General features: G+C 40.8%; 3 protein-coding genes and 1 long non-coding RNA gene across 4 annotated transcripts; 3 read left to right on the top strand and 1 right to left on the bottom strand.

Annotated features, from left to right (window-relative positions):
* The first annotated feature begins 21 nt into the window (after positions 1-21).
* On the top strand, positions 22-1,445 carry LOC135337843 (uncharacterized). Its single transcript, XM_064533846.1, has one exon. It carries the CDS (start codon positions 114-116, stop codon positions 1,293-1,295), a length of 1,182 nt encoding a protein of 393 aa, XP_064389916.1. The 5' UTR covers positions 22-113; the 3' UTR covers positions 1,296-1,445.
* Positions 1,446-2,203: 758 nt separating this feature from the next.
* On the top strand, positions 2,204-3,546 carry LOC135337846 (GTP-binding protein A-like). Its single transcript, XM_064533850.1, has one exon. The coding sequence runs from the start codon at positions 2,339-2,341 to the stop codon at positions 3,419-3,421; it is 1,083 nt and encodes a 360-aa protein (XP_064389920.1). The 5' UTR covers positions 2,204-2,338; the 3' UTR covers positions 3,422-3,546.
* Positions 3,547-9,349: 5,803 nt separating this feature from the next.
* On the bottom strand, positions 9,350-14,268 carry LOC135337864 (uncharacterized). The gene is made up of 3 exons (XR_010395337.1): positions 14,185-14,268; positions 10,902-11,040; positions 9,350-10,047 (listed from the first exon to the last, which is right to left on the bottom strand). It is a non-coding gene; the product is annotated as an uncharacterized LOC135337864 (long non-coding RNA).
* Positions 14,269-14,325: 57 nt separating this feature from the next.
* On the top strand, positions 14,326-24,721 carry LOC135337822 (cohesin subunit SA-1-like). The gene is made up of 21 exons (XM_064533808.1): positions 14,326-14,487; positions 14,802-15,077; positions 15,463-15,687; positions 15,981-16,199; positions 16,324-16,556; positions 16,668-16,824; positions 17,019-17,253; positions 17,332-17,459; positions 17,662-17,811; positions 19,148-19,240; positions 19,734-19,823; positions 19,878-20,006; positions 20,067-20,147; positions 20,209-20,276; positions 20,583-20,667; positions 20,716-20,799; positions 20,949-21,158; positions 22,257-22,451; positions 23,257-23,504; positions 23,612-23,982; positions 24,353-24,721. The coding sequence occupies exons 1-21, from the start codon at positions 14,392-14,394 to the stop codon at positions 24,502-24,504; spliced, it is 3,525 nt and encodes a 1,174-aa protein (XP_064389878.1). The 5' UTR covers positions 14,326-14,391; the 3' UTR covers positions 24,505-24,721.
* The last annotated feature ends 11 nt before the right edge of the window (positions 24,722-24,732 follow it).

Below are 24,732 nucleotides of genomic sequence, written 5' to 3' on the forward strand. Positions count from 1 at the left end.
GACATAATATTCATGCACTCCATAATAATTATTATAACACACATGCTGCATCCTGGAGTAAGCTGCATGAGCAAGAAGTTAGCCTCTATCTAAACAAATTATACACTAAAGCCATGTCCAGTAAGGAAGATATCTCAATGTCTGAATGCAAGGATGCTTTGCCTAACAATGATGTTGCAGCTAAGGATGACGTAAGCACTGATAAGAACGGAGGACCCATCAACAATGAAGACAAATATGAGGAAATCCGAAAAGCAGCAGCCTCTCTGACGCCAAAATCTAGACGAAAAATTAATGAAGTGCTGACTGAGATAGAATCAACAACTCCAGCAAAATCGATTTCCATTCTTTTAACTGGAAAAACTGGTGTTGGCAAATCCACTCTAACAAATGGAATCTTGGGATTGAAAGTTGACGATGATCGTGCAGCAAAAGAGGGTGGAAGCATTAAGGCAAGGTGTACTACTGAAGTAACAATGTATCGACAGAACAGAAATGGAGTCTCGATAACTGTTTGGGACAGCCCTGGGCTACAAGATGGTACCACGGACCAAGATCAATATCTTCAGCAGATCAAGCTCAAATGCTCACAACTTGATCTGACGATGTATTGTATAAATACGATTGAGACGAGGTTTGTTCGAGGCCGTGAAAATCCAGACGTGGTAGCAATGGAAAAGCTCACGAAAGAATTCGGCTTCAAATTTTGGAAAAATACCATCATTGTCCTGACATATGCCAACACAATGGAAGCATTCAATGTGGAATGGGATGATTTATCTAAGAAAAATAAAGCCAAGGCATTTGAAGCGAAAATACAGGAATGGAAAGATCAGATAGAATTAATTTTGATTGATGATATCAAAGTACCACAGGAAATAGTGCACGGCATTAGGATAGTTCCAGCAGGGCACGCTAGGAGGCCAAATTTACCAGGAATTGAATACTGGCTTACGCATCTCTGGTTTCAATGCGTTTGGACAATGCCAACCGAGGGGGCACGAATCGCTATGGTGAAGATTAACGAGAAGCGAATGAAAAATGAAGATGATGTAACAGCAGAGGATTTTAAGAAATCAGCAGATCAACAGCCACTTGTAGTGGGCGGTAGTAGTGTAATGAAAATTGTAGCAATCAGTGGAACAGGTGGAGGTGCGGCTGGTGCTTCGGTTGGTGCTTTGATTGGGCTGATTGGTGGTCCGGCAGGTGCTGCTCTCGGTGCAACAATTGGTGGTTTAGTTGGAGCGATGGTAGGTGGAGGTGCAGGAGGAATATACAAACACGTTACAAGCTGAAGAAAACTTTTGTAAAATTACTTCTTAGCGTACATGTCTATGTCAATACTAAAGAGATATGCATGCTGTGTATGATAATTATAATTATGCTGTGTATAATTTGCCTATAATTATAACCCTATAATTATGCATAACATTATTTATATATTATGGTGTACTATTACTGCACTGGAATTGGAGTGAAGCAGTGCTAGACCATGTAGTAATTGCATGTAGTCAAGTAGCCAGGCCGCAGGGAAAAAGAAACGCCACCTGGTATAATTATTTGCAAGCGCATGCATGCATGCATGCGCAAGTATTCCACACTGTAAATTACATGATGCAAATTGTACACAGATTGAAGATCACATGCATAAGACCTCATGGTTAGTATATAGTATAATAATTATATAGAATTATGCCCACAATAGCAGCCTTCAAAGATACTATAATTATAGAATGTGGCCAAGAGCCCAGTAATAGAGAGAAATTTTACTTCAGAAGGTATGTAATCATGCTTCGTAAGTGGCTACGACCAAATTGCTTGCATGGAGAAGTTGTTTAATAAGTGTCATACGCGATTTGAATTTCAGTGCTACGGTTTGAAAGCACTTAGTCCTTTTGAATTGCGGTTTCACTACGAATATACGCTAGAAAATTAAGGGGCAGGTAAGTGGTTTCGAGTGATTAAATTACATACATTTGTGGAACATTAAAGGTTTAATTGTTGAACATAAAGGAATTAAGATTCTCAAAGTGCATGTAACACGACCATCAATTAACTTCATAATACAAATTGTATACATGTACATAGATTTATGTGTTTATTTTACTGATATAGCATCCACAAATATATAGACAAGCAGTATAGTCTTATAGCCAGCCAAATCAGCCAATTTTAATTATGACATCATAAGGGAAATTCGGTGCTGTAAGCATGCATGCAAAAGTCTTTAAAGTGTACATTAAGGAATTCGTAGCATAAACCTAAGGTATTATATAGACAGTGAATGCAAGCACTTTTCAAAAATTTATAAGCTAGACCTAGCACATCCTAAACTATCATGGCTGCCAGTGCTCCTACTTGGGGCGAATCTATAAGCCACCAAGATCTGGACCATACTGGTATCGGCAGTGAGAGTGCAGAATTTAAAGAGGTAATCAAAAATTTGTCACCTACGGGGAGGAAAAAAGTTTTTGATTTTGCAAAAAAACTTGAATCATCTCTAACAGAATCTATTTCAATTCTCATGACCGGAAAAACAGGAAGCGGAAAGTCTACGCTAACAAATGGAATTCTGGGTACCAAGCTGGCTGAAGAAGGTGCAAGCATCACAACACGTTGCACAACCGAAGTGCTTAAGTATCAAACGATGAGAGACAAGATCAACGTGACTGTTTGGGACAGTCCTGGATTGCAAGATGGCACAGAAAATCAAGAAGAGTATCTCCAGCAAATGGTAGAAAATTGTTCTAAAGTTGACATTACACTCTATTGCATCAAGGTCTGTGAGACAAGATTCGTCCGTGGCCTGGAAAATCCGGATGTAGTCGCTATGACAAGACTCACCGAAGCATTTGGCCCAAAATTTTGGAACAACTCTATTATTGTTCTAACGTATGCCAACACTCTTCAGGCATTCAATGTGGAATGGGAAGATTTGTCGAAAAAGAAGAAAGAAGAAGCCTACAAAGCCAAGATCAAAGAATGGGAAGAACAGATCAAAGCGATCCTGATAGAAGACATTGAGATTCCAAAAGATGTCGTAGATGGAATTAAAGTGATCCCAGCTGGGCACTACCGCAAAGCAAAACTTCCTGGTTTTGGCTACTGGCTCTCACTCCTTTGGTTCGAGTGTGTGAGCACAATTCCCAACAAAGAAACTCGCCTCAGTATGCTAAAAATAAACAAGAATCGTCTCAAGAGAGAAAATGATGTGAAAAATGATGACTTTCAGAAACCACTGGAGGAACAGCCGTTAATTATATCAGAGAGCATGATGAAACGCATGATGAAGGATGGCGGCCGTATTGGATTCCAACTCGGGGAGTTTTTAGCTGGTCCGATGGGTGCAACAGTAGGTGCTGGAGCTGGTGCAGTTGTAGGAGCCCTGGCAGGAGTGCTTATTGAATATTTTACAGGATGACGAAGATATAATATTGCACAATGAAAACACTTGTAAAGACACTGTACCCATGCTTGTGTATATATAATATAGCTCTTTCGGACTAATATACACTGAGTCATGAATAATTTAAATGGTTGTTGTTACATGCAGTGCTCCTGGTAAAACCCATAGAACTGCCTCCTAGAGTGAACCAGCATAGCATTATACTTATTCATAGCTATTGCTGCAACATCTCAGGTAGGTTAAGGACTGGGACCAGAGGAGGTCGGACATCACTTGAACTTTCACTAATTATGACCTTTTAATGACATTCCAGGCCAAATTGCTTTTCGTTTTTGCTGACTCAGCAGTAGAACATGACTGGATCTAGGCGGATCTAGCTAGTATGGCTATTATGTGCTGATAGGGTTAGGTCCAGTAACTATAATAGACACCAAACACAACTAGCTGTCAACAGATTTAGCGACAGAAACCGTGCAGAAGTATTGTCTCGTGAATCAGTCGCCCTCTATAACATAGACTCGTGATTAGGCCGCCCAACTTTTAGAGGGCGGCTAACTAGCAGAGAAGTACAGTAGACGCTACTGCTGAGTCAGCAAAAACGAAAAGCAATTTGGCCTGGAATGTCAAAGTTCAAGTGATGTCCGACCTCCTCTGGACTGGGACCAGCAATTATTGCTGAATCAGCTAAAACGCAGCCACGCCCACGATTTTTAATAGGTAAGTCTGGTGGATATTTGAGACACTTGACAGGAATAAGAGGTCTTGAAGCTCAAACACTATAGAGAGAGAGAGCATATATTATATTGAGTTCTTGTAGTCTGTAGTTCTGCTGTAATATCTGAGGGGATAAACTTGGCTGCCCTTCTTAGTTTCAACTGACTTGAGAATTTGATAGTGTGATTTTACCAGGGCAATTGTACTTATATGACTTGGAGAATTAACTGAAACATTAATTAATTACCTTCTGATGACATGAATTAAGGGATCTGTACGGTTTGGCTCAAGTATAATTATTGCTGTGAGTTGTCCAGGAAAGGTCCCTGTTTCACAAATAATTATAGGCCATAAATGAGGCTTGCAATCGTCATTGTGTACCTTTTATATCCGAGATTACATATGTATAATATGGATCAAAATGATTACTCGTTTCCATGGTTACTGCCTTGTGTGTACGTTAACTTGCTATTTACATTAACCAAAGAATGCTGCCTCCAACAATCACTTTAATCATGGTACAATCTTAGTATCAAATCTTACTACAATGCAATATAGAAACAAAGTGTATATTTAAGGGCTGCTATCACGTATTTTGTATATTAAGCATACAAATCATAAATGTTCACGTTTTTTGAGCATTTGTTTCTATAAAGTTGCTACAATCAGGGCGCTAGAATGAGTTCACACCAAAATCCACATTGTTTCTAGTAGATCTCACTAAGGACTTTCTTTTGATACAAATTTTGCTTTCTACAACTTGGTATTGGAGGCAGCATTTTCAAAACTATTGGTGAAGGTAAGTCATATTTAGTCACAGTTAACGTATAACAAGATAGAACGATGGTAATAATGTTATCAATGTTTACATTGGGGAAAATAATGTGCGATTGACGAAATATTTTTACAAATTACACTTTTCTTTTTCAATTTCAATTTCAAGAAAAATCAGCTTGAGCTCTTCTTGTATTATGTTTATGCTCATGAGCTGCAGGTCCTTTGTGACAAGGGAGACATTTTATATACAGTAGTCCTCTAAGCCTTTCATGCTTCATCTTGTACAGATCTACTGGCTATATATATACTGTTTTGTAGCTTCACACACTGCTTTGCCTCTTTCCTGGTAAATACGTTCCAAGTACTGTGTCACAGTGTGTCTGGAGGACAGATACCGTATTATAGCGGGTATATACTTCGAGGGTATAAATGTTTGTGGTTTTCGCTGATCAAACATCTATACCGCGAACATTTATACCCACGAATTTAATATCGCGTGCATGTATGCTGCAGAAAGGCTGCAATTCCGCAAAAATTAAATCCGCGAAAACATTTCGAACGGTCATTCCGCGAAAGTTTATACCCTCAAAATATACCCGCTATATACGGTACTGCGGTTTACTCTTGCCCACACTCAATTAAATTTGGGCACCTCAGTATCAGATCACCAGACTTAGCGGGGCAGGCTCTCCCTTTTCGTTGTCTCCCCCTTCTTTCTTTCTTTGTTCCTCCAATTCCCTTGTATTTTTTCTGTGACAGAGAACAGAAAAAAGAAAAACTGCAAAGGAGGCGGTATATGCTGCACCCATGCAGGAGTAACCATGTTTACAGTGGTCATTCCAAATTCAATATCTGATTATTGGTATGTGGAGTATAGTATTGTGAGTATAGCCACACACATAAGTAAACATGTTTGTTGCATGCCTGCAAATACATGTTTTTAGCAATACTACAGTTCACACGAGACACATGCATATAACCATGGCAACCATATGCTTCATAGCAGAAAAAAAGGGAAACTGCAAAGGAGGCCTATATGCTGCACCCATGCAGGAGTAACCATGTTTACAGTGGTCATTTCAAATTCAATATCTGATTATTGCCGGTATGTGGAGTATATAGTATTGTGAGTATAGCCACACACATAAGTAAACATGTTTGTTGCATGCCTGCAAATACATGTTTTTAGCAATACTACAGTTCACACAAGACACATGCATATAACCATGGCAACCATATGCTTTATAGTATCATAATTTACCAATGCACTAGAATAATATACTTATGACTGCAATGGGTTATCAACCTTCTAATTTTGCCATACAACAAAAAGCCCTCTGCATTATTACATCTAATTTTACTAAGTGGTATTAGAGCAATGTAATGGCATTAATTTGGGCTTCAGTATAAATATAATTATAGGCTTATCTGTATCTTCCACATCATAATTATTCTGATAGAATTACTAGATAGTATACTATACAAATGAGTATACTACACTATAGCTATTCCACACTACTTTCACAAATGCATGAAGTAAACATGTTTGTTAGTATAGCCATGCAAGGTAGATCTACTAGCAGGATACTCCACATCTGGGTGCACAGTTGTGACAGGCTTTATATTTGATTATAAATTATTGGATATATTCATGGGCATAATTATACATGCACTCCATATAACACACATGCTGCACCCTGCTGACAATAAGAGTAAGCTGCATGAGCGAGAAGTTAGCCTCTATATTATATACACTGAAGCCATGGCCAGTAAGGGAGATATCTCAATGTCTGAATGCAAGGATGCTTTGCTTAACAATGTTGCAGCGGCTAAGGATGACGTAAGCACTGATAAGAACGAAGGACCCATCAACAATGAAGACAAATATGAGGAAATCCGAAAAGCAGCAGCCTCTCTGACGCCAAAATCTAGACGAAAAATTGATGCAGTGCTGACTGAGATAGAAACAACAACTCCAGCAAGATCGATTTCCATTCTTTTGACAGGGATAACTCATAGCGGCAAATCCACTCTAACAAATGCAATCTTGGGATTGAAAGTTGACGATGATTGTGCAGCAAAAGAGGATGGAAGCATTAAGGCAAGGTGTACTACTGAAGTAACAATGTATCGACAGAATAGAAATGGAGTCTCGATAACTGTTTGGGACAGCTCTGGGCTACAAGATGGTACCACGGACCAAGATCAATATCTTCAGCAGATCAAGCTCAAATGCTCACAACCTGACCTGACGATGTATTGTATAAAAATAACTGAGAGGAGGTTTGTTCGAGGCCATGAAAATCCAGACGTGGTAGCAATGGAAAAGCTCACAAAAGAATTTGGCTCCAAATTTTGGAAAAATACCATCATTGTCCTGACATATGCCAACATACCGTATATGCTCGATCAGAGGCCGCTCTTGTATAAAGGCCGCACTCAAATAGTAGCCTCCCTTGCTAGCAAAATGAAACATTTAGTAGCCGCTCTCAAATAGTAGCCTCAGTGAACTTTGACTCTAGCATTTCTGCACGTGGCAGCCAAAAAAATTATTACTAGCAGCTAGCTACATGTACGTAGCTATGAGTAGCAGCTTGTTAGTGCTTCACAAAGACTTTCTCATGGCAGAGTTCAAGTTTATGCAGGTGAAAACAACTTTTGATGACAAACTAAATTATCTGGAGCTAATAAACGCCGCTCTTGAACAGTGGCCCCTCTTGAATTGTAGCCTCCTCTTCCAGCAAAATGAAACATTTAGTAGCCGCGGCTCCTGATCAAGCATATACGGTAATGGAAGCATTCAATGCGGAATGGGATGATTTATCTAAGAAAAATAAAGCCAAGGCATTTGAAGCGAAAATACAGGAATGGAAAGATCAGATAGAATTAATTTTGATTGATGATATCAAAGTACCGCAGGAAATTGTCCACGGCATTAGGATAGTTCCAGCAGGGCACGCTAGGAGGCCAAATTTACCAGGAATTGAATACTGGCTTACGCATCTCTGGTTTCAATGCGCTTTGACAATGCCAACAGAGGAGGCACGAATCACTCTGGTGAAGATTATCGAGAAGGAAAAAAAAGAGGATGATGTAATAAAATATAATCTTAAGAAGTCAGCAGATCAGCAGCAACGTGTAACAATCAGTGGAACAGGTGGAGGTGCGGCTGGTGCTGGGGTTGGTGCTTTGATTGGGCTGATTGGCGGTCCGCCAGGTGTTGCTCTCGGTGCAGCAATTGGTGGTTTAGTTGGAGCGATGCTAGGTGAGGTGCAGGATACAAACACACTACAAGATGAATTACTTTGTAGTGTATGTCAATTATATAATTATAGTTATAACATGGGCACGAGGGATGTATGGCATATATACCGTAGAAACTGGATTATTAGCGCTTGCTCGATTATAAGCGTATCTTTATTTTAAGCGCATGCATCATGCTCAACTGCAGTACTCAAATTGAAGCGCTCTTTTCCAATTATGCAAAGGATATTGGTTATGTTATTCAGCTAATTTCCTTTGTCTGTGAGCTAGCTGGCTGGTACAGTGCATGGTAGCTATAGCTGGTGAGATCCATCTGGAAGGATTCTCTGGGCATGCTCTAATCATGCTGAGAGAATGTGAGACATGAGATGAAGTGGACTTGAATTGGACCCTTTTGTTCCAGTTCCTTCAATATGTTATATGAACTGTATGCATGCATGCATGCATGCATGTACATAATGGTTATGATATAGATCCAGTTAGGGTTGCCTGCATGCTTGCCTTGCTTGCTCACTTTCTAGCTAGCTTACGAATCAGCTCTCAATCTTCTCATCACAGAGATATCAGGTTACTGGGTGGGGCTCAAAAATGACTGCAGCGTATAGAGCTTTGCATGAGCGCATGCGCTAATAATCCAGTTTATACGGTATTACAGTGCATGAAACCATGTGATATACAGTGGAACCGCCCCTCTGTTATAGCGGACAGTATACCTTGTACCAACTGTTTTTACTATCTAACTAGTGTACTTGCATGCAACCCCGAATAGCAGACAGCTGGCTGCATTATGGACCAGAATGATCTAGACAACCTTTGCGAGAACAGCAAGAAGCACGTGGGTTGATGCTATAAGAGACTTATTCAAGGAATACTTCTGGACTGCTTTCGGACTTGACTTATATATAGTGTACGTGCTGTGTAGATTACAGCTATATAGTACGTTGAGTAATTATGTGCAGCTATATTATACTCACCAGGGTGTCATACAGGATTTTGAAGTAGAGGGGGGAAATAAGAAAAGTAACCAGAAAATTTTGCTAAAAAAAAGGTCAACTGTTATTTCAATACCCTTATAGTATGTAAAAAATTGCCAGCTATGGACCCTCAGCCAGCAAAAAAGGGGGGAGAAATTGGAGATAGGGGGGGGATATCCCCCCTTTCCCCCCCCTGTATGACACCCTGCTCACGTAAATGTTTTTAATGTGTTTATGCTTCTATAGAGCATATCAGGAGTACATGAAGGGGAGTAAGCAACTACTATAATTGTACAAACCATATAAATTCGTTCTTGTCTCTCTACGTCACAAACACTAGTAGTATAGTGTAAACTATGTGGTTTGACATGACCATGCATGCATGTATGGCTAAGGCTAGCCTCGTTCCCAGGCCGATTTGTCTCTAAAATAACGCTAGGTTGACCTTATAGCATTATTTTATCGGCCTGGGAACTAAGGCAGGCAGGCTACAATCAGAAATTCTACCGCATGTGCTTCTGCAATACATAATGTATAATTAACCACACTGTTTTTTGAGTGCGGTTGTACAGCAACTTGAGATGTGGGCGCTCAATCCTCTACATACTACATGCATTTTAGAATGGGAGACTAATTGTGGGACATAATGATTTGTAATGATTGTTTTCTGTTGGAGGACAAAATTACAACAGTGCAAATTCTATTATCCACGGTACGTAATATACGTTGTAATTATTTTTACTCAGTAGTCTGTGAGAGCTGGCTTTAACGGATACCCACCTTAGTGAGTGAAACGTGGGGCTGAACACGTGACCCGGGAGGACCAGCCAATATAGATTCTGAAAAGTAGTTGCCGGCTCAATAGTGGGTGGGATGACGAGGCTCACTATGGCTCCACCTTCTTCTTCATGGCTGTAGAGATTGTGAAACTTGAATTGCTAGTTCGCACATGCATACACAGAAGTTAATTAGCCATGCATGTGCATGCTTGTTAATAATTTGTTTTGTGTTGTTGTCAAGTTGCTTGTTTTTCAAGCCACATGCATGCAGGAACCCTTTTTGGAAAGTATATAAGTAAAGCATTGCTATAGAAGAGTCCGATATTGTATCAAAAGGTTAGTTAATTTGTAATCTTCTTCTGGTCATAATGATTCCCTATCTCAGATTCCTACACACCTATGGACGGGGGTGGTATAAAGAAAGAAGCGTGCTTTGAAGAAGATCAACAAGAAGACATTTACATCAAAATGAATCCAAATAAACTCATACAGCCATCCAAGAGCTACCATAGCAGCTAGCCAAGAACAAGAACCGAACATGCAATTAAGCTACATGTATATAGAAGTAGTATAGCCGTAGTATGTTTACAGATGTGATTTGCAGACATTGATCAGCTGTTGCTTGGAAAGGCTATACTTATTACAGTCGCCGATTTACATCTATCACCATAGCACCACTTTTCTACACCCAAGCCCAAGTTGCTCTTATGGAGAGAAAATAAAGAGACAATAGTGCATGTGTGTATTTCTTATATCGATGACGAGTTAAAGCCCTTGCTGTAGTGAAAAGTGACGAAATATGACTATGTATGACCTCATAAAAATTATCCTATATCCTCACTCAAACGCATTAGTATCTGCAAAAAAAAAGGAGTTAATTGAAACTAAAACTAATGTCCACTTGGAGTGGCCTATAAGCATTGTAGGTTGGGAAACAGGGTTCATTGAGGTAAAACATGCAATAAATTAGCTTAAAAACCAGCTCACCAATGGTATAGCCTCTTCTCTCATCTTCTCATACGCGAAAAATCGTTTAGTGTCATCTTGTGAGGAGGTGTGGGTAAATTTTTACTCAACGGGGTCGATAAAGTGCGAGGACGTGCTTCTGTTGGGGCAGGTGACAGCTCTGCATGTATGGATGAACTATAGTTAGTCTGAACAGTCACCTACCTGCAACATACAAGCTCTCTTCTTGCAAGAAACATTAAGGTCGAGGCTCTGAAAAATCGACATGCAGATACAAACGCTTACACTACCAATAAGCCAAACGCTACAATTGAACACTACCATATTACTAGAATGTTTTGCGAGCATCAAACATTTGCGAAATTTGCGAGGGTAGATTAATTCGCAACAAAAAAATCCGCAAAACCTAAAGTAAATACACACGATCCTTGTCATCAAATTTTCTGCTGATTTGGCTCATTCGCGAAGGGTTTTTCACCCGCAAAATATTCTAGTAATACGGTATTAGCATTCAGATCATCAAATTCTAAGCTTACCAAAACACCATCAATATACTTAAAAGCGGAACTATACCAATGGATTCAGATTCTGCAAAATGAGCTACAGACATGTCCAAAACATTCCAATAAGGATTGCAATCCAAACTGAAACGATACTGCATGTAATCAACAGGTTCAGAGGTTACAAAACCAGCTCAACACTTCAAACAGTCGAACAGTCTATAATCACAGAAATGCAGCACTTAGTCAGCTAATTCAAACGCTGCATGTCGTCTCTGTTGAACACAACAGACGAAAATACCATGTATGCAACACTCGTCAAAGCAAACTACTATCGAGCAATCCAGTATTCAATTCACGGGATTTAAAGGACACACCAACGGACACATGGTCTGCAAAGTCACCTAAACATGTCTAATCATGGAAGTATTATAGTTGGAACTGCATGCATGAATAGGACTATTATAATTATAGTCTGCTAATTCAATTTCTGCAATCTCAACTATAATTATAAACACTATAATATTATAATTAACAGACTCATACTTTGCAAATCATCCTAATGTATACACTTGTATCGAGCGTTGGAGTTACTCAAATCATGGGATTTGAATCTCAACTATAATGAAGAACATACTTTCAGACGCTGCAAAGTCAACTGGACACTTCATAATTATATAGCACAAAAATAATGGTGAAAAGGGGAATCAGAACTAACATGACGCGCAAACATGCAGACTCATGCAGACACTACAAATTCAACTGGATACATCTATATTGTATCGAACAATCTGGTATGGCAAATCATGGAATAAGACTCAGAACTAGGACTATATTCAAACTTTGCGACGTGCATGCATGCAGTCTCAACTAAACACAACTATAGTGGAACCTCCTGCATAAAACGGACACCATTGGGCAGGGGCGTAGCCAGGATTTTGGAGAAAGGGGTGCTATTATAGATGAAAAAGGGCGCGATGTGCCTGATTTTTAGCCGCGCAGCGCCGAAATTTGGTTAAGCGGAAGCCACACCTATTATTTACGATGTCATAATTAACTTATCTGCACCTTTATTTGCATAGAGAAGCTGGCCACGATCACAAAAGAGAACTAGTTCAGAGATTTAAGCCAGAATAGCTCACAGTTTAGAGACTGAATCGTTTTCCTTGCTATACTAGCTATAAAATATAGCCTTATTCCCAGGCCGATCCGTCTCCAATTGAGGCTATACTAGCTATAGCTAACAGCCTAACTGCAGCAAGATCTGGAAGAGAAGGGGTGCTCAGCTGGATAATCAGATACATTTATCTGTGACTTGTATACTTGAATCAGGCTGGTTGCATGGGGTGCTCGAGCACCTCTAGCACCCCCCCTGGCTATACGCCCCTCAGGGGCGTAGGGAGGGGGAGGGCTTTGGGGGCTGGAGCCCCCCCTTTCTCTGCAAAAACCACACTAAGAGCCCCACCTTCTCTGATGAGTCTTCAGGGAATTACTGGTATAGATTAGTGGCAGACAAACAGCATGTCCCTAGTTGTCGGCCTAGCTAGAAACAACTCGGGCTGGAATCGAGGCTAGTCCAAGAGCTAGCTATGCAAGGTGTGGCTATTTCTTTGCACATGCGCAATGCACTGTGCAACTGATTAATAATCTACCACAGAGGTTGATTGAGAAGGTTGATTGAAAGCAGCAACATGTCACAGAAACTGGACCGCTACTTCTCAAGGGCAAGCTCTAGTACTGCCAGCCTGAGTACTGATGAAGACATTGTTGATGAATTTGCCAGGCGTCATCCACGTAGACTAAAACTATTATAGCTATAATTATTACTAGCTAGCTATAGCTTTGATTGTTGGCAGGATATAGAGTTCACTTCCCGGAAATGAATCATTAATTAGGGGGTGTAGCTTCCGGTATACGAAAAATTTCGCACCCTAACAGCTCAGCCCCCCCTTCCTCAAATTCCTGCCTACGCCCCTGCCCCTGTTGGGAAACAGCCTTTTGGCCGTTATAGAGAGGTGGTCTTCCTTGGGAGGTTTCAATTGCCAGCTATGTATGCTCTATGAGTCATTTCTTGCTACAAATGAATCTTGGAGCTTTGCTACATGTAACTGCTTCTTTAGCTCAAGCTTTGAAAAGTTTATATAGGAAGAAACTATATACAGTTACATTTTCACGATTGTGCAAAATATTGATATCTCAGCAATAATTTTCTGATAATTTTGGGTGTGGCTGTCCGTTCTGGGAGGTTATTTTCCATTGCTAAAGCTTGTTGGGGACTAGAAAGCTGCTCGTTATACTGAGTAGAGAGGTGGTCACTCCTGAGAAGTTGCTTTACATTGAAGTCATTGTAGTTTCAATCCGGACCTGGGCTCTTGGCCATCATTGTTCTTTGGAGGTGGAGGTTCCACTGTATATAACCAACAGGCACACTGCACAATCAACTGGACACTTGTATATTGAACAGTCTGGTAATCAAATTTTAGATTACTATTCGAATCAACTAATTCAAATGCTGCAATCTCAGAGACCCAGACTCTGCAAAGTCAGCTACATTTTCACACATGTAAACGCAACTATTTTTTTACCGTACTTGTTTGATTTAGCGAAACTAGAATTTTTATGGTGCTATAATTATGGCCGAAATGTCCAAGTGGCGCATAATATTAGAAGGTGGCCTTATCAGTGCTAGTGAGGCCCTTCTATTTATTAATTATCATGCATTTCGAAGAAGTAGAGTTACTTTTCGTAAAAATAACATTATGACACTTAATAATTATAATGAACTCCTACATTGACTCACTTACATAAAAAGGCACCCAGTTGAAGACTCCGTTGAAGCTAGATAAAGCGGTTGGGGCATTGCATGCTGAGTTGCACAACTTTTTTGTAAAAAACTTATTCAGCCGCCCTCGATTGTTGGTTGTGTTTATTCTGAAGACGATCTTTACAGTCAAGGGTCCTTGGCGGGATCATACCTTGTACCTAGCTAGCTAGCTGTACGTACGTACAGAATGGACACCTCTACAGAGTCTGCTGACAGCGTTGGTCAAGGCACCCCAAGTACCAACAGTGTGCAGGAAACACCCTCCACTGAAGGCACACAAAGGGTAAATTCATTGATATAATGCACACATGATTCACAAGCACAGCGACATCCATGCGTACGTACTTCTACCGTCTTTTTTGTAATTACAACGTCACTCTAATAGAAGCACCAAGTTCACAATTATTGAACGCCAATGGCGCTTAGAAAAGAAATTATATAACGCGGCCTTATAAAATCAGGGCTACATGTACAACTGATATACTGTACAATAGCCTCGTGGAAACAGCTACTCAGTACTCTACGGTGGCGCTGTAATTAAAAGAAAGACGGCACATATGTACATGTAACATTTGTTTGTTTGTTGCTCTGTTTCAGAGATGGAATCTTCGTGAGAGGAAGTCAGTGGGAGCAAGTGCTCCGGAAAGTGATACTGAGAGTCCAATGGACACCAGTACCCAGTCGGAGGAGTCACCTGTTCAGCCTAAGGCCACAACCCCACGGGGTCCTAAAAGGGGAGGTCGAAAATTGCAGATCACACCTGCCAAGCGCAAGGCAGTGACAGCCAAGGCTACCACTTCTGGGAAAGGTTCTCCGCTAATTAACGCTGAGGCTATGTTTACTGCCATATCCTCGGGAAAGAGTGCTGTAAAGGTAAGCTATATTTAGTACATGTACATGTATTTGCTGTACCATTTTCATTTTTCTACATTGCCCATACATTTACATGTAAAGTGTGTTTAGAATCTACACTGTATCCTGTTTAACTGTGTAGTTAGAAGTTTACACTATAGGCTGCACTTACACAAACGGTATTTTTCCTAGTGAAGCACGCCACTTGGATTAGGTTTAACACGCTTCGGTAATGGGACTGAAATACCAATGGAGTAATGTTAGTATCGTGTGACATAATTATTACAACTTGCACAAAAACAACACAGTAAAATTGCATGACATTTTTGTAGCCTTAAAATGGGTCAAAACCCATATATTTCCACTATTTTCGTGAGGCAACACACATAACTCTCCCACGCCTCAGAGTGTGGCCAGTGAGTGGGTCGACCGCTACGAGAGAGACGCAGAGTTGGCCATGTTGGAACTGGTGCAGTTCCTTGTCCGCTGCTGTGGCTGTAAGGCACGAATCACAGAGGAGATGTTCAATAGTGACACTACAAAGGCCACCAAGGAGCTCACCGAGAAGTTCTCTGAGAGCTCCTATGATTACCCTCTCACCATGGCTGGCCCTCAACAGAAGAAGTTCAAGGTACACGGAGTGTGTGTACATTGTGTATTTTAATAATTATGTCTGTGAACAACATTGTACAAGCGTTATTGCGTTTTTAAATGTTTCAATTTGCGTGCTAATTGTATGTCTCTCCTTTGCTCATTTTGCTTTTGCGACCTTTGCGAAAACTCGCTCACTGTATACCTTTTGTGGAGCTGTGTGCTGTAAGGAATGTACATGTATTAAACATCGAGACAGGTACACACATTTTATTTGTGTGGCACCAGTCTTTTATATTTAACACTGACAAGCCCATTGTTCTCTTTCCACAGAACAACTTCTGCGAGTTCATATGGCGTGTGGTAGAACAGTGCCAGCACAGCACGTTATACGATGAGTACATGTTGGCCACACTGATAGCATGGACAGTAGGGTTTACAGACTCTCAGGTCAGGGCCTTCAGACACACCTCCTCTCTGGCCGGCGTCAAGCTCGTCAGTGCTTTGGTCACCATTGCCAACTCTGTCAACTCTGATATTGACAACACACAGGTGACTTTGTGTATGCGTACTTACATGTACAAATTCACCCTATTTTGCTCCCATTAACCTTAATAAAACTTCGAATGCCATCTTAAACTTTATTCGGGTACTGGTACCTTTTCCGTGTCTGTAGCTTCAAGTGGAAGCTGAACGCAAGCGGCAGCTCTCTAAGAAGACCGAGGCTGGCCTGGCTTCCTTGGAGATTCTGCTGTCAAAACAAACAGAGCTGAAGAAGCACAAATTGGAGCTGGAGGACTGGATGAAGGGGCTTTTCTCGAGTATCTTTGTGCATCGCTGCAGAGATGTAAGGCCTGAGATCAGGGCTCTGTGCATTAATGAGCTCGGTGTCTGGCTCAAGGATTACAGGTACATGTACACGTACTTCTATTAATTTTGTCTGTACTAATGTAGCTGGCTAAGCCCTATAATAATTAATGTTCTATACCGTCTTATGAGCCTCGCCCTTTTCGCTTTCAGTATCAAATTTCTGGCAGATTCATACCTCAAGTATATTGGTTGGATGCTTTGCGACAAGGTAGGAGAGGTGCGGCTGGCATGCATCAAGGCACTGGAGGCTCTTTACGGTGACTCGGACACTGCTCCACACTTGGAACTGTTTACTGAGCGATTCAAGGTATGGCTGTGTGGCTTACGTTTGTGTTAGTCTGTAATGGGCCAAATCTGCTGTTTTGAAGGAAACAAATAATCCTGTGGATGTCAAGCAATTTAATTACGGATTGTGTGACGATGTTGTAGCCTAGTACATGTACTTGCTGATTTGTACCACATGTACCAATCCTCACTCCTTCTTTGTCTATATACATGTAGGGAAGACTGATGTCGATGCGTCTTGACATCGACGACAATGTTGCCACAAGTGCCATTGCCGTTCTGGGGCACATGGCAGACCTGAGCATCTTGGATGGAGAAGAATGTCAGGAGGTGTGCGAGCTTATCTTTATCGAGAATAAAGGTATTGCTCACGCAGCCGGACAGTTTGCTGTGAACTACCTTTTCAGTGATGACTTCATGCGCAAGGCCAAACTCAAAAAAGTGCCGAAAGGTGCGTTGCTTTTCAGAAGCTGTAGTTCAAACGTTTCACAGTATATTCAACTATTTCATTGTTTATCTCTACACACAGGTCACAGGAAGCTAACTGACAGAGAAATCATGTTGAATGAGCTGGTCAAGTTCTTTATTGAGGTTAAAATCCACGACCACTCCAATTACTTTGTGGACAGCCTCTGGGACTACACTGATGTGCTACAAGTCAGTGCATGCGTGTGTTTGTATATTATTATGTACAATGTACACCCATTGCACTATATGCAAGTAGGATAGTTAGGCCCACAGGACACTATACTCACTTGCTTTTTTACTAACTTTTCTGCTCTACTGCTTCCTCGTGTGTACAATGTACAGGTGGTATCACCAATAATGTCAGCAGCTGTATTGTATGTTTCTGTCACAGGACTGGGAGTCCATGACTACGCTGCTCCTTGATGACAAGTGTGGCATCAAACTCTCAGAAACAGAGGAGGTTGTGCTCGTAGAAATCATGTCCTGTGCCATAAGGAGAGCCACTGGCACTAACCCACCAGCTGGAAGGGCCAAGGGGAGGGTGAGAATACATTTTTATATCACGTTGTCAAGGTTATAAAGGTGTAATAAAAGTCATACAGTCCCTTTCGTTATTTTTATTACACGGTCGCGTAGTCTCGAGGCATGCTTTGGTAAGGGGTCGTCATACATGTATATATATAATCAACTCGCCCTCATGCTTGTGCCTGTATACTTCATGCTATGTCTTACCAGAGATTGAATAGAGAGGGATATGAAACTTGATGACGTGTACATACAATCTGTGTTGCCCAAAATGGGCGTGGCACATTGTCTTTACTGCAATTTCTATGTAAAATCATGTAAAATACTTTGTGGGACTGTATCTCTGGACTTGCTGCTATACATATAGAACAAAGTTGATATTAAATGCAAGAGTAGACCTTTGGGAAGTGCAACAGCTCCTCAGCTAAAAGCCAAGAGACAGCTTGTTCGATCACTTCAACTTTTTTGACCTCTTGTACTTGTCCTGGAGCAAAATTTTGCAAAATTGTACACTAAAAATCGATTATACTTTCAGCATCAGAGCGATCTAGCCTTTGAGACAGGCACCAGTACATAGAATACATAGCTAACATTAAAACTCATCACTAAACCATCTTATGAAAACCAACTTGCTTTCTGCTACAGTCCCACAAAGGCTAGTATAGCCAATAAACCAGGGAATCTGGCGTTCTGGATTTTATTGCCACCAAATATATTTTAAAACAATCTGTGGCTAGTCAATTATATGATCATAATTCTTCAAGTGAGTCATCCAGCTTCCCATGGGCCTGTTTTGTTTTATTTACAAATTAAACGGCCATTTTTATAGCAACGCGGAGTGCCTAAACTTTTTACTCTGTTTTACATTGAGCACATAAGCTCACGTGATCTAGTTTCATATCCCCTTCTCTTCAATCTCTGGTCTTACTAACAACACGTAATTATGTATAGCGCCACATTAATTAATTTTTTCAAGTACATAATTACTTCGTGGATTGACCTTGAACCTTGAACATTTTACTTAGTTTTCCGGTAGTGTAAAGGGGCGTAGCTGGGCACGCACCTCCAAAAGGTCTTAACAGGCTACAGTATAACGTTGACTCTTTCTTTGTGACTATCGTTAAGGTGAATTCTATCCTTGAAATTATAATCCACAAAAATGTTTGGTCCTTAAAAATTTGGCGCTACACGGTAGTTGTTAGTTTCCGACATCACAGTTCTTCTCTACATGTACATGTACAGTCATGTAATGTATAATTGTGTACTCTTGTAGCACAAGTGTAGACTCAGTAGTTTTTTAACAACTCATTAGACTTTTTTTTATAGACACTAGCGCTGTTTTCTCTTTCCAGGTCATCTCAAACAAAGAGAAAAGAGCAATGGAGGATTCCAAGCAGGAGCTGAGTACACATTTCATGAACACTCTCCCGGAATTAATACAAAAGGTACGTTGTCTTGTGGTACCGGAAGTTTACAATGTATCTCCCCCAGTACTTATACGTTTTGTTAGCTGAAAGCTTTATGCATACATGTACATCAAGAGCGCATAAAAGAGAGAGCGTGTAGCTTCCGTCTGCTACAGTACGGGCAGAATCCAAAACCACTATTACATGTATAAATAGTACTATGGTCAAGTGGTATTACATTCCATGCACATGCAGCAGTGAGTGATTTCAAGAATTATTGTATTTATAAGTAGTGGTTTTGGATTCTGCCCACACTGTAGCAGATGCATATTATAAGTTACACGCTCTCTCTCTCTTTTATGCGCTCTTGATGTACATGTATAATCATATGTAGCTACAATGTACATTGTATTCATGCCACGGTAACCCTCGGTTAGTGGGTGGAGCTAAACATGTTATCACTCTTACATGTATTATGTAAAGATTAACCCCATAATCTCCAACGCTAACGTTTCACTGTGTTTTTCTTTAGTTTGGGTCAACTGCGCCGAATGCAACAAATTTTGCGAATATTCCTCGTCAATTTGAGCTGGAGCTGTATGCTGAGAGTAGGCTCCAAAAGGTTTGTCTGGAGCCGTCTTATTCTCTCACACTATCTGACTCTTTCCTTTTCTAGCAACTAGAGAGCCTGCTGACTCACATGCACCAACTGATCATGATGCATCACGACCCAGACATTCTGACTGAATGTGCCCTCACTTTCAAATATCTCATGGACCCAGAGTTCTCTCTCCATTCCACTTCTGTGAGTCTCATAATGGAGATCATGACTCACCACGTAACCCTTGTACCTGTTTGTGTGTAGGAACATGCCTTCAAGGTGCTCATGGAGGAGATGGTTGACACTTTCAAACAACAGCTAGAAGCCGCCGATGAGAACACACTGGTGAGTACATGTACAACATTGATTGCAAGCTCATCTGATATGATTATCTCCATGCACACAGACTGATGAAGAAGATGAGGATTGTTTCGCTATATCCATCAGCACTAGAAGATTGGCCACATTTTACAAGTGTGTTTCAAATGTCATATACTTGTACCTCTGCACGGTTTCACCTCTGCATCATTTGCATGGTAGTTACAAAACACCAAATGGTTTAGTGGCATTGCATATGTTCACACGGCCAGCTACATGTACATGTACGTGTAGGATGGTCTAGAAGTACCGGAAAGTAGATTGTTTCAATTACACCATCCATGCAGGTCATATAACACAATTACAGGGTCATGTTGTTGTTGTCAGCTTAAAGGGTGGCCACCGAGTTTTAACCCCAAAACAAGACAACGTTTAGCTTGCTATTTTTTCTTTGCTCTCCAGGCATATTGACATTGGTCGGTTTGAGTTCACAGAAGAGATGGGAAAATTATTGGATGAGGGAGCAAGAAAGGGATACTCAGAGAAGGTGTGTAGCAATGGTGGCTGTGTGTAGGGAATGATGCCGTTATTGTAGGTGCTTGAGAATGCCATTGTGTGTATGACACACGAAGTCATGTGGGAAATGCAGGAAATGGAAAGCTCTGGCACATATGAAAGGGTAGGTGATGGACCAATAATTAAATTTGTACATACTACATGTACATCTTTGCAATATCCATAAAAAGCGTTACATTTGACTGCACTAATTATTTTGTTACTTATATCGTGTGCAGTGTGTAACGTACATACACACACCCATACACACAGGAAACTCTTCGGAAGGTACGCTCGATAATGATGCAGCTTTTCAAGAGCTGTGAGCACCTCCTCAAGTTTGCAACAGGTCCCGCCCAACGTCAGGCCTTTGTGACCTTTGCTGACCTCTTGGTAGTGTTCTCAAGGCATTTGGCTTCCCAGGAACCTGCCCTGGCTGGTTTAGTATATGAACCAGATTTCTACTTACAGGACTCAATACAGGTTAGTCAGTTGCTAAGCTGTCGTTAGCATGACTACCATGTGCAACACAATACAAACATACATGTACCAGTTACTGTAGTGCTAACAAGCATAAAATGTTTTGGGGGTGGGACACGCATGCAATTATGATTACTAGTTAATGCGACGTCACAACAACTCGCATCAATTGTAAACCGAACGTTCGGACACTTTTCTGGGAAATTTTTGTTAATCTAATACAGCGGACACTCTGGTAATATCCAAACAATCCTTTGAAAAGTGAATGTACATGTACCATCCGTATAGAGCGAGTATATAATTATGGCGAGCATTATGATTATTTGGTGAACGAGGCAATTAAAGTGTAATATCATACCTGGCAACTATCCCGGTCTTACCAGGAATATCCCTCAAAATTGTCTCTCTTCCCGGTATCCCGGCTAAGGGGTCTAATTTCAAGCACAAAACACTTTTGTTTGATTTCTAAATACTGCACATGTAAACATTCCAATTATAGATGCAAACCGAAGTAATATTGGAAAATCTGAGCCATGTGGCAGGATGTGCATAAAACCCACAAAATAAACAGGAAATTAATAATAATGATGTCAGCTCTACCAGACTTTTTTGAAAAGTATTTTTATGAGTTTTTAATTGATCAAGCAGAAACATCTAATTTCAAACACAATCTTTGATTTTCAAGTAAATTTAGTATTAGAGGTTGGCAGGTCTGTAATGGGCGATTTTTAATTTGATGATTGTGTTGTATGGGATACATTACCAGGTGTGTTTGGCGAATTTTTAACTCGGCAATATTCACTTGATTCGCCAAATCACCAAAAATACCCGCTATATATACAATACGTTCCATATGCACCTCACCTTAGCTCAGGGTTTACCTATAATTATAGCTAGTCCTAATGCATACTGCTTTACTATTAAAAACTCAGCTAGCTTGTGGTGCAGCTGCATGCCTGTTGTAAATATTCCGGACATTTCACGTGCTCTGTAAAATGGCTTGTTCTTATTGTTTGCTGTTGAATAAATGGGAACAACAAATTCACATTCACTATAATTTCATACAAAATGATGTTGTGAAGCACAGCTGTCCCCCTCCAGGACTATATTGTCCACCAGATCCTGAATTCCCCGGAGGATGAGCAAGACACAGAGCCAGACTCTGAGGAGGAGGCCCTGCTAATGGCTGAGCGTCTTAATGACAGGAGAGTCCAGCTGGCAGCCTTTCTCAAGTTAGGCATGTACCACGTTATTGACATGGTGAAGTTGGCCCCAATCTGGGCAGAGTACATTAAAGTGAGTGTCACCATCAATGTACATGCATAGTTAAACATATTTCGAAGGACATCTGATGCTTATTGTGTGCGTGTGTGTGACCCGCATACACGTACATGTACAGCTTGCATTGCATGTAGTTATAGGCAAGCAGAAAAATTCACACAACATCATATACATTGTACGTACAAAGCAGGGCTCGCGCTAAAAATATTAGCATGACTGTCAAAATGTCAGTCCAATTAATGTTTTGATCCGCCAACATGTAATTTGCTCTGACATTCAATCAACTGGCTATATAATTTCTAATTAATCAAATCAGAAAATTATAGGCGCACAGTCATTGGTTCTTGTGCATGAGGCTGGCAGCATGATCGTCGAAGTTGGACGCTCAAATATTCCTTGAGCCATCAATAAACTCGTTCAAGTTTCTTAGGCCTGATAGCTTAGAGAGAGACACACCAGCCAAAGTGAGAGACCCTTCAGCCAGAGAGAGAGAACAAACAGATAGTTTGCTTGCTCTCAGCTAGCTAACTACATTCAATATACAGCCATGAGGCAATTTGTAATTCTTGGTCATTTTCACTGATCCATTTATCCACACTTCTTGTTCTGAGCTACTAGAACTCTGACAAGGGCTCTTACTAGTGCTAAAATAGCTAACCCCTATAGCGATCTCTGGCTAGCTCTACATGTACATTGTATGCTCCGACAAAATGTCTGACTAACACATGCATTGATCTGTCACGTGCACATAATGACCGGGTGTCAGACTGTAATTTCAAGCCCTGCAAAGTACAAGTTCTATTGCCTCTCATCCCCCCAGCAATATCCCAACTTTGGAGACCTCATCAAGTTCTCATTGAATCGCTGCCGAGAGAAGAGCCCCATCTCCTGGTACAGGACAGTGTTCACTTGCCTGAAAAACTCCTTCTTGCAGTACAAGGACGAGAATGGCTATGTAGATCAGCTGTCAGGAGAATGGTTTGAGATCAAAGATCTGGCTAAGAAGTTCGCAATGAGTATGGGATTCGAGCCAACGAAAGTCAGGCGACCTCTAGTTGGAATCCACAGGTATGTGCCACAATACAATGCTGTACGGTGCTACTTGTATGTGTGTTGTCAAGCGTGATCTATGCATCAGTTTATATGACTCACCTCCTCTGTACGTGTTTACTTAGGGAGGGGATACAGTTTGCTCTTACTGGGTTGGACTCTAGCCTCACTCTAGATGAGTTGGACGATATGGACCCGCCCCCCAACATTGACTTCCTGATGGTCCTCAACGAGTTCAGTCATCGTCTCCTGGCTCTGGATCGTACCGGGGAAAAGGGGGTCGTCTCTTTCCTTGACCAGCAGCTTCCCGAAGGACTTATGCTGTCTATCAAAAACAAGAAGACGCAGGGCTGGGACTCACTTATGTTCTATCATCGGCACACCTCTACTGCCCCAGTGAACAAGGGCCGGACAACTGGAGGGGCTATAGCTGTTCTTCGCCCTGGGGCCATCTCTCAGAGCCGGGCCAAAAAGAGATCACTCAAGATCTTGAATGGTATTTGTTATCATGTAGCATGTGTAATTAACCTAATTACAGCGCCACAAAAATCATTTTTTGCAAGTCTACATGTTTATGGTGCTATAGTAAAGGCTTCTGGTAAAAAAACATGCATTTCGTATAATTATTTTGCAAAAACAGAGCTCAAAGTTCTATACCAATAATTGATTGCGAACTTTGACTTTTAGTAAAATGAGTTTTAGTTGCTTTTGACTGTACATATAACCTTGGACCCCATAATAATCATTATTGCACCTGGAGCTTCTTTGATCTAGAGCAAGTTGATGTAGCATAGCGTTTAATGTCTCTTCTTTACCGAAGGCCATATACTGTACATGTACATGCATGAACTGTTTTTTCCCTCCAGAGTCTACTTTGAGTGATATTGCTCGTCCCACGAAAATTTCTCGCTTAGGAGACACGCCCCCCTCAATGGATATGTCAGGGGGAGAGAGTGTGGGAGAGACATCCACATTAAGAAGGTCCAAACGAAACACCACCACTAGAGCCGAGTCTTGAACATCTTAAACACTTCATCTACTCATTTAACCACCGTACACTTTGTCTAGCTTTAATAGTCTCTAGCTGCTTACATTGTATCTATGATATTACCAGCAAACCATTATTAATAATAATAACCCACCATGCATGATTGTATAATTTATTGCCTCATTCAAATTTGTGTTCATCATTAAATGCGTCCCTGTGACAACATGCAACTTTGCGGTTCAATCTATATACTGCAAT

This window comes from Halichondria panicea, chromosome 6 (assembly GCF_963675165.1).
Source record: "Halichondria panicea chromosome 6, odHalPani1.1, whole genome shotgun sequence".
NCBI classification, from domain to species: domain Eukaryota; kingdom Metazoa; phylum Porifera; class Demospongiae; order Suberitida; family Halichondriidae; genus Halichondria; species Halichondria panicea.